Genomic DNA, 10,414 nt, shown 5'->3' with positions numbered 1-10,414 from the left:
AGCATTTCAGTTTCCACATATGTGTAACTCTACTGTTTGCATCTAATTCTTTTTCTCCCTTTCAGGATCAGCTTTTTAGAGGCTTGTGAGCATTTAGTAACACAGCAATATGCCTCGATGGCACCGCATAAGTGCCTAAGCTCATTTGTCCTTTCTCTGGTTTGTTTGGGGTTTTTTTGCAACTCTAGATGAAAGGTATGTGCTGGCTTGCCCTTATCTTCCATTTCACTGACACACTTAAGGAACTGAAATGGAAGATTTTCCTTTATAAAGATTTTCCTATCTGCAGTTTTGTCCCTATTTATTCCTGCTTAGCCAATTGTCTCATTTTTACTGTCATTTTTTGTTCCCATTTATTTATTTGGTATGAAACTAGTGCCTGATGGGGTGTAATTTCCATGAGTGCTTTAAATTTATTTTAATACAAGATTGATTTCCATTGGCAGTGTTATATATTTTGGAGGCTGTGCTGCTAGCTCCTTCCTCTGTTGCAATGGCACAGGCCCATCAGCCTCCCCTCCCCACTCTCTTCCCCAAATTCTTTTCCTCCAAGCTAGGTATGCTCCTTTTCCTTGCCAGGGACAGAAATATTGTGAATCTGCTTTGTCCACAATTTGTATAATTTTATTAGGCTGATGATTTTAGCTTTCTTGCTTCTGCAGGTTTTATTTGGTCTATAGTTAAAATGAGAGTAAGGACAGGGAATGGCTCTGCTGGTCCTGACCAAGGGTTCTCCAAGCCACAATCTCTGATGTATCCAAAATGGCTCCAGCAACTGCATCATGCCTTGTCACCCTGAGTCACCTCTCACAGACAGGCACCTGGGATGAATGCCAGGGTGAATGAAACAATGGATGAATACATTAGTCATCTCTCAACCCAAACCCTCCGAAATGCTTGGACCATGGCTAGCCATGCCATTTCCTCAGGTGACAATTATACTTCCTTAAGTGTCTGCTAACACCAGCAATGACTCTCTGTATCAGAACTGCTCAGTGTACACACACACACACATATATGGCTCTGGAAAATAAACAAGGCTTGTCCTGGGACAGTCCCAAAGCCAAAACTGAGCCCTCTCCCCCTAAACCAAGACTAATCTTCCAAGCCTAAGCCTCGATCCCGAATTTGTATGAGATACTGTACTCAGTTCCTGCTTTTCAAAACACTTCTCATAAACCTACTCAGGAAGTAACAGACCAAACCAGGACAGGCTGGAGTAATTATATTTCACCAGTTGCATCATATTGTAGTATGCATTTTGTTTTCCCTTTTGAAAAAACATTGAGTTGTAATGTTAAACAGAGAAGTCATGCGAAGGAGACTCCCATGGTCAGCTGCTTAGTAGATGGAACCAGAAGGAGCTTCTTCACCAAGTAAAAACTCTTTCACAGGGAAATACTTCAGAAATAAATCAGAAATCCTCTCAAATATGTTGCTATTGACAGCTGTACACCTGCAAAGAACACGAGGAGCCTAAGGGCAGGAACAGCAAACAGCTGCTGCAATGGGAGCCACAGGAGTTCTACCTTTCTGCCTCCCAGCACTTTTTGCATGTGGCATAACTTCAGATTAGTTTTTCCTTCCCTTTCCTCTTTCTTTTCTCTCTTCTCTATACAAAGTCAGCAATTTCAAAGTTCAAACTTCACCAGCCGTCAAGTTTGAGAGGCAGAAGTTGGAGATGGCTGGGAAGAGGAGAGACAGCTCCCAGGGCCAAGTCCTGCCCTGCCCCAGGTCACTCCTCCTCAGCAGGGGCTGAATGGGAGGGACAGAGGAAGTGTGACCTTCTTCCCTCATGTGACAGGAGATGCAAAACTCAGTGTGTGGCTTTTAGCACTCCTACAGTGTTGAGCATAAATTTCATATCTGCAGGGCACATGGAAAATGGCTTAAAGGTGCAGGGATTGTGTACAATTTTTGCACCTTGTAGGCTCCAAAAGCAGTCCTGAGACAAACCTAGTCACTTTTCAGGGTCTCTTGAGGTGGGGTCCTGGAGGAAGGGGCTCATGATCTGATCTTCTCATATTTTTCAGTTATGCAAGGTTGGAATGAATCCAGACATAGAGAGTTCCAGGTCTGGAGCTCAATTTCTTACCAACATTTTACAACCCAGAGTGAGAGAGAAACAAAGATCTTTAAAGGAGACTGGCAGAATACGGTACTCATAAATCCAAGCTGGACAAAAGTGTGTGGAGTTTTTTCCTGTCATGTCTCTGTTCAGGTAAGAATTGGTTAACACTGAAACTCCTTCTGGTATTAGGCTTTTTAGATTATGCTGATGCCTTGTTTCTCTCCCAGGAACCTCCTCATCCAATTTCAACCACACCTGACAGCAGTAATCACCCCCAAAGCACTCTGCTTTGGCAAAATTCATGGAAAACTGAGAGTCAAAAAGAAAGAACTCTTGGTGCCCCTGCATGGCAAAAGGATGGGGCAAGAATTCACTCATTGGTCATGACTGGAGTGCTGGATCAGAAAATCAGCCTGAAGCCCCCATCTCAGCCCCCAGAAATCCTATCTCTACTGCCACCATGGTTTGTTTCCTTCCCTTGCAGGCAGCCTGAAGTCCAGGTCTTCCTCAGACACTTCAGTGGCCTGAACTGTGAGAGAAGCAGCCTTGTTTACAGCTCACTCTTCCATGTAGATGTCTTACTGGCCACCAGGAAAAATGCTAATGACAACATTTTAACTCTCCTGGATTTAAACTGAGATTGAATAGACCTGAACAAAATTAGTTTTATAATTTCAGATCACAATCACAGTATTAAAAAATAAAAATAAAAATTTTCATCTCAACTGTATCACCAGAACAGCCTCCAGTAAGGTAGGTTCTGCTGTATTTTGGATTCAGCGCTACTGAGCAGATGGTATTTATTGACAAACCTGCTGCTAAATTGCTTGCATTCCCGAGGCTGTAGGTACAGTCAGCCTGTAGCACATTCACTAGTCATTGCTAAAATACTAATTTCCCTGGAAAACTATCTGTGTCATTGTCTTGGTTTGAAAAGACAGGAAGGCAGAAACCTCCCTTGAAATGGAAAAATGTAAACTACCCCACCTCAAATTATTATAATCTTGAAATCAAGGGGGTCTCCGGCAAAGATATGGGAATAGGGATATCAGTTCTTTACTAGGAAAATGAAAATAAAAATGCAGTATTACAAAAGAGAAAACCAACAAAACAACCCACTGACAGAGTCAGAATACAAGCTGACACCCTGTTAGTCAGGGTGTTGGTAGCAGTCCTATTAATGGTGGCTGCAGTCCTCCTGGAGTGACAGACCTGGTTCTGTTGAAGTAACAATCCTGTAGAAGGGCAGAGTTTGCCTCTGAAGGTCCGGTGGTGTGGATGGATCCGGTCTCTCTCCTCTGGGAATTCACTGGAGAAGAGCTGCTGTGGTGTTCCAAGTCTCCAAAGATATACAGGTTTAGATGCTTGGCTCTTCCCCCTGGGTGCAGCATCTCACAGTGGGATGATGTAATTTCATCAGTCATGCAGTGAGACTCAATGGCCCATTAAGAGAAGATATCCCCCTGGAGGAAGGATGGGCTGTGGAAGAATACTCTCACACCTGGTTTTAACAGCTGGCCCATTAACAGAAGATAATCCTCAGTTATGAGGGATGGGTCATGGAAGAGATAAAGAAAATTGCCCCACCTGGTTTCAACAGATAGTAATAGAACACATACTTTTGGTTACATCTTGCATTGCAACCCAAAAGAATTATTCCATCATGGCAGAAGACCAGAACCATCCATTCCCTCCACTGCCACTATCCCCAAGCACTATCTATATGTATCCAAGCCTGGACATTTCCTGTTGGAAGCCTTCATTACCTGCCCTATAGTAAAGAGAGGGCAGCAAAATTAATGAGATGTAAATTTTACATATAATTTCCACTTTTCATTTTTACTAGTGAACTAAACATAGGTGCAGGAGAGTGGCCAAGAGCAAGGCTTTTTGCATTAGCCTGGGCAGACACCAGGGCCCAAAGGGCAGTTTCTTCCTCCAAGTAACATGGGACAAGACAAGAAGACACAGCTTCAAGTTATGCCTGGAAAGGTTTAGGTTTGATATTAGGAAAAATTCCTTCAGCAAAAGAGTTATCAAGCATTGGAACAGGTTTCCCAGGGCAGTGGTGGAGGTACCATTCCTGGAGATATTTAAAAGCTGTGTAGATGTGGTACTTGGAGACATGGTTTAGTGGTGGCTGCAGCAATACTGGATTAATGGCTGGACTCAATGATCTTAAAGGTCATTTCTAACCTAAATGATTCTGTGGTTCTACCTGCAGCCATCCAGGGGCTGCACAGGGCCTGAACCCAGAGTAAGTCAATGCACTGACTGAAGAGGGACATTTGAACTCAGATTGGGCCTGACCATTGCATCGAGTAAAGACAGAGCCATGGCTATGGGAAACACTTAACTCAGGCACTTTTTCGTGGAATTTAGGCTTTCTGAAACCGAACAAAATAATCAAGTCCCTCTTGGGGAGGAGGTAGTACAGAATAGCTGCTGTGCTTCAGCTCACACCCTCCTTTATTGCAAAAAAGCTTCCCTGTTTAGACAGGCCCAAGGAGATGTAGGCATTTGTAATGTGTATTTAATCTTTCCATCTCTTCTTTTCTTACTGTTTGTATGTTCCCTTAGGCTTTGGAGATTCAATATCACTTTTTTTCCCAGAAACTACAAGCCTTAAAACAAAAACAAGGCAGCTGGAAATTGCCTACTGCCAGTCAGACTAAAGAGGTTGTAAGTTTTCCCAGCACAGGAAATGTTCAATAAATTAATATTAGTGACCATGTATAAGGGCATTTATGGCCTTAGGGCTATAGAAATCCTTCATTCACAACATTACACACCCCAGTTCATAGGACTACTAATATTTGTTCAGTGTTATTGTGCTTTTCAATGGTATCAAAACAGACATCTCTGCTGCTGACCCTGCTCACCTTTGCTGTTCTCTTTAAACTTTATTGGGTCTGGTTGGAATGGAGCTGATCTTCCCCATAGCAGCCCTCATAGGGCTGTGCTGTGTACTGGTATTCCGTTTTAATTTTTTCCCCATCCCTCCAGCTGAGGAGGGGGATTGATACAGCAGCTTGGTGGGCATCTGGTGTCCAGGCAATATAACTCACCACAGCCCATTTTGATGCCTAGCATGGGGCCAAGACATGGGTAGATTTGTATGAATCATGCTATAGTTACAGCAGATAATATATTACATGCTTCTGTGTGGGTCACAGAGTCTGTTGGCTGCTTCCCTATTTTGCTAAGCTTAGGAACAAGCTCCACACAGCTGCACAGGTATCCTGGAATAGATCATGGACTGGCCAGAAGGCAGAGAATTTGAAGCATTGCCTGAGGAACCAGATTGTGCCCAAGAGGCACCACCATGTAATGAGTTATCAGAAGATGGAAGACATACTTAACCTACTGATGGAACCTGTCATGTTTAGGAAACCTTTGGAAGTGGAAAACTGCTGTGTGGAATCCCACACAATAACTCACTGAAGCCATTGAAAAAGGAGGTAAGTCAAGTCAATTTGCAGAATTGAAAGCCATCCAATTGAGCCCTTGAGACTGCTGAATGAGAAATTGGCCATACTCTGTCTCTACACTGACTCTTGGATGGTGGGTCATGCCCTGTGGGGGAGACTACAGCAGTGGAAGAAGACAATGGATAGCACAGGGTTAAACCCATCTGGTCTGCTGCATTGTGGCAGGATACAGCTATATGGCTGGAAAACATCACTCTGGAAATACGTCATGTGCATGATCACACACCCAAAAGCCACATCTCTGAAAAACATGGAAACTATGAAGAAGTGGACAAAACTCAAAATTAAAGTAGGTCAGGCAGACATAGACTAGGAGCATAAGCATGAGCTATTTATAGCTCACAGGGCCCATGAAACATTTAGGGAGAGACTGAACATACAGATGGGCTCATGATCGAGGAGGGGACCTGACCATGGAGACCATCACACTGGTCATTCATGGATGGGAAATGTGCTGCAATCAAGCAAGTTAAACCCCCCTGCAAGAGAGGGTGGTGGCTGGGTTATGATATGGGGAGTCCTGACAACGGACTATTCTGGACACAGCCACAAAGATGCCAAGGTGAGTACTCATTACAGTGGGAGCAACTACCAGGAATGAACTGGGGTGAAAAAGAGTGAATTTCACAAGGAATTGAGTGATTGCAATGATGACAGAAACTAAGCTAGTGTTGGTGCCCAAGAACTTAACATGCTTGTTAACATAACTCTCCTGTCCTGAGCATCCATCTAGAAAGATGGGCTCAAACTAGAGCATGTTCTTATGAACATCTGGAGGAGTAGAGGAAACCCACAGAATGGGAGTGTCTGTTAAAGGACAGAGGATAGTAGTTAATGAGAATGTATAAACCTGTGTGCTGGGTATAAAGATGGTTTAAATATGAAGCATATGTTGGTAAGAAGATATTTTAGTAGTCCTTGTTCCCTGCGGTTATCTCACAGTCAATTAGGACTATGCTGAAGCACTTAAGAAATGCCCTCTATATTGTACAAATATTATGAAAAGACAAAAGTTTTATGTAGTAGTGAAATACACAGTACTGTGAATGCAAGTGTTTCCTTCTTTATTACTTTTATATGTGTATTGCAACACCAGACAGTTGGTGTGGCAGTCTACCCACATATTTATGGAGTATTTCACTTTATGGATAATGTGAGCAATACAATTTCAATCAGCACCCTAAAATATGAGTTGACTGACTGACAGAAGCTGCTAGATTTTTGTTTATAATACTCATATTCAACTACCTCCTTTTTACTCTCCTTATTTTTGTATTTTTACTTCAAAGTAAAAATAACTATTGCTGTGTTCTATCTTCTGTTTCACACTTATATTAGTGTACTATAAATGCAGAAGTTAAAAAAATACTTCTTTGTGGAATGGCCTGGGAAGTGTGTTTGTTCTGGCTGAGTAATAGTGATGCTGCATTTTTTTGTCACAGTACCGGGTCTGGCTGGGATGGATTTCCCCCATGGCAGCCCTTACACGGTTGTGCTGGGTATCAGTAGATGGAAAGGTTTTGAGAACCCACCAGTGGTTTGACTACACGTGAGGAATGCTCTACAGCATCCAGGCTGCGGCTCAATCTCTTCTCCCAAGCAACAAGTGATAAGACAAGAGCAATTAGCCTCCAGTTGTGCCAGGGGAGGTTTAGAGTGGATATTCTGAAAAATTTCTTCACCTATAGGGTTGTCAAGCCCAGGAACAGTCTCTGAAGAACGTGGTGGAGTCACCAACCCTGGAGGGATTTAAAAAGACATGTAAATGTGGCACCACTGGTGACAGCTTTTAGTGTTGGGCTTGGCAATGACTGGTTAGGGGTTGGACTCGATGAGCTCAGAGGTCTTTTCCAACCTAAATGCTTCTCCAGTCCCTTGAAACAGGCTCAGCATGGGAGACTTGGCTCTTTTTTAAAATTATTTTTCAGATGCTATTTCTGAATGTAAAGTCCGCCAGAGAAGTAATCACCACAAAAACTAGTGTAACTGCGTTAATCAGAAGGTGCCCCATGGCAGGTAGGTGGAACTAGACTATCCTTGAGGTCCCTTGCAACCTAAATCGTTGTGATCTGTGATGACAATCTCATCTGGATCCTTCCCCTCGCCCAGCAGCACGGCCCTCGCTCCGGCCCGGTGCTTCTCCCGCCGGCTAACTCGCCGGGACAGCTCGGCAGGTTTTATTTTTCACTCACACCCACCCACGAAACAAAGAGCCGGCGGGCAATTCCCTGAAAGGAGGTTGTCGCCAGCTGGGGAGTGGGCTCTTCTCGCAGGCAGATAGCGACAGAACGAGAGATCACAGTCTCGAGCTGAACCAGGGCAGATTGAGGTTGGACATTAGGAGGAACTTCTTCAGAGAAAAGACATTGGAATGAGCTGCCCAGGGAGGTGGTGGAGTCACCGACCCTGGGGGTGTTTAAGAAAAGACTCAGTGCCGTGGTATGGTTGACATGGTGATGTTCGATCAATGATCACTGAGGTCTTTTCTATCCAAGTGGATTGTGTGATTCTGCGGTGCTGGGGCAGCGAGTCACGGAGCGCCTCGGCACTGCGGGGGATAGGTCCCCACCGCCCGCGGACACCTGAGGCACGGCGTGGGGAGCGGCCTCGGCTTATGCTCCGCTCCCGCTCCCGTTCCGCTCCCGCTCGCCATCCCCTCCCGGCCCTGATCCAGCCGGGCCCCGGCCCCGCTCGGCAGCGGCGGGGCGGGAGCGGGGCGGGCACGCGGTCACCTGACGCCGCGGCCGCCGCCATTTTGTCTGCGAGCGTAATGTGAAAGGGAAGGAAAGCCGGGGCGCACCCGCGGGCGGAGGCGGTAACGCTGAGCGGGGCTGGGAGCTGAGCGATCACCGCTGCCGCTCCGCGGAGCAGTGGGAAGAGTCCCCGTAGCGGCGGCCGAGAGGAGCCGCTGAGGCGGAGCCCGGCGGGCGCTCCCGCCGGAGGGAGCCGCCGGCGCCCTTCCTCCGGGAGGCTGCGCTCGCCCCCGGCCGCGGAGGAGCCGCCGCCAGGGCCGCGGCGATGATGTCGGGGCAGTCGATCACCGACCGCATCACGGCGGCACAGCACAGTGTGACCGGATCGGCCGTCGCCAAGGCTGTGTGCAAGGCGACGACCCACGAGGTGATGGGCCCCAAGAAGAAGCACCTGGACTGTGAGTAGGACCTGGCGGCGCCGCCGGCTGGGCCGGGAGTTGGAGCTCCGAGCTCGGGGTAGCCCGTCAGCAGGGCCCTCCGGCCATGGGCGGGGGTGAGAGGGGAGAGCCGGCCGCTTGCACCTGGTGGGGGGTGTCGTGTAAATCTGGTTGGACCTGACTGGTCTGATCTCCAGAACTTCTTTTCCACGTGGAGTGAGCGAGGTTTGTAACACTGTCCCGCCCGGGAAGCAAAAATATTCCAGCCTCATGAGCTGTTCCCGGTGAGAGCTGCTTAGTTATTGTGCTCTGATTACAGTGGTGCTTATTAATCCGGCACCTGGGGAAAAGGTGTTTACAGTTGCAAGCCAGAAATTAATTTTTTAGGCCCCCTTTCGTCCTTCCGTGCATCCCGTGGACTACAACCATTTAAATATTTTGAACATTTCCCGAAATATTGTAGTTTTCTGTCTTACGGCTCGCGAACCGAGGTAAAAGATTAAAAGGGAGGTAACGGGAAAGGTGTAGGTTGATCAGTGCGTTTCTTCTGGATGAGAGTATTTTGCCGCTAATACGTTTAAACTTAATATGTTAAAACCTCTTTCTCTATACCAAAAGATGCAGGGAGTTACCTGAAAACTACAGAAGTATTAGTGGTGTTGCTTCGCTTCAGGCTTTAGAGTAGCAATTGGAGTTCCTGTCTGCTCGAAAGTGTATAAACCTTTTACGTTCTGTAGCATAAACGCTCTCCACCTTGCTAAAGCGAAAAAAGTGTGTGTGTGTTTCCATTAAAGAGAGGAAAAAAGGCTTGAAGCCTTTGGCTGGTTTCTTCAAAGTCAGGCTGGTAGTTTTGCAGGATTCGTACAAGTTCATGGTGCTAAAGGGGCTGCTGGTTCAGGCTCTCGGCAGAAGCATTCTGTTTGAAGATAGTTGGGATGTGTGACCCTGTGACACTGGTCTGCTCATAGTAGCTTGTGTGAGAGCTTTCAGTATGGATCAAACAGTTAAAACCAGATAAATATATATTTCATTTGTTACTGATCTGAATGGGTGACATCCAGCTACAGTGGTGAACATTGCAGCTATTGTGTTGAAATTAAAAACCTTAAAACTGGGTAACTGGCAATTTTTTTAAAGATACCTTTTTAAAGTTACCTTTTTTCTCTCGTCTCTTGTTCTGCCTGTGGTACAAGTTAAATGAGGTAACCTTTGAGTCCAGAAATGGCAACAGGAAGCCAGAAAGTGGTGACAGTTTGCTCAATAGTTTGAAAGCTTCTGAATCCTAAAAGAGGTATAATGTGTTGTTTAAAAATACTATTGAAATACTCTTATCTACTCTAAGTCACCCTTACAAAATAAGAGAATGGAAGCATGGAACAATTTTTAACTTGAGAATACCATAAACTGAGATTGCCTTTTGACTAACAAGTTCCTTTTGATCCCAGGCTGTTTAGAGCTGTCAGTCAGTCTCCTGAAGGTCTCCCGTCCTAGATGAGTTCTGTATTCTGTGTAATTAATTTGCTCAGACTTTGGCCCAAGACAAAAATCTTGTTGTTGTCACTTGGTATCTGAAGTAGAGGAATGCTTTGGTGGGGTAGGGAAAAAAAAAGACGGGTAATATGGTACCTTAAATATGTCTGTAAGGAGTTAAAAAATCCCAATGAACATTCACCTGTCTTCATTGAATATACCCAGGCACTGCTTTTCGAACATCTGCAACCC

At 45.6% G+C, this 10,414-nt stretch overlaps 1 protein-coding gene and 1 long non-coding RNA gene across 9 annotated transcripts in view; both read left to right on the top strand.

Annotated features, from left to right (window-relative positions):
- The first annotated feature begins 2,033 nt into the window (after positions 1 to 2,033).
- LOC147650547 (uncharacterized) lies at positions 2,034 to 2,799 on the top strand. Its single transcript, XR_015276466.1, has 2 exons — positions 2,034 to 2,221; positions 2,299 to 2,799. It is a non-coding gene; the product is annotated as an uncharacterized LOC147650547 (long non-coding RNA).
- A 5,476-nt stretch (positions 2,800 to 8,275) lies between these two features.
- LOC111928683 (phosphatidylinositol-binding clathrin assembly protein-like) overlaps positions 8,276 to 10,414 on the top strand; it is a 29,880-nt gene continuing 27,741 nt past the window's right edge. For 6 of the 8 annotated variants that reach the window (XM_023926090.2, XM_086850665.1, XM_023926088.2 and 3 more), the window contains exon 1: positions 8,297 to 8,713. In XM_023926090.2, the coding sequence (XP_023781858.1) occupies positions 8,581 to 8,713 (133 nt within the window). In that variant the 5' untranslated portion in view covers positions 8,297 to 8,580. Of the gene's footprint in view, positions 8,714 to 10,414 lie in introns of all 8 variants that reach the window. The other 2 variants (XM_023926092.2, XM_086850664.1) reach the window with 2 other exon arrangements.

Source organism: Cyanistes caeruleus, chromosome 14, assembly GCF_971803275.1.
Source record: "Cyanistes caeruleus chromosome 14, bCyaCae1.hap1.1, whole genome shotgun sequence".
NCBI lineage: Eukaryota > Metazoa > Chordata > Aves > Passeriformes > Paridae > Cyanistes > Cyanistes caeruleus.
The sequence above is the reverse complement of the archived record's forward strand: the minus strand, read 5'-3'. Positions and strand labels throughout refer to the sequence as shown.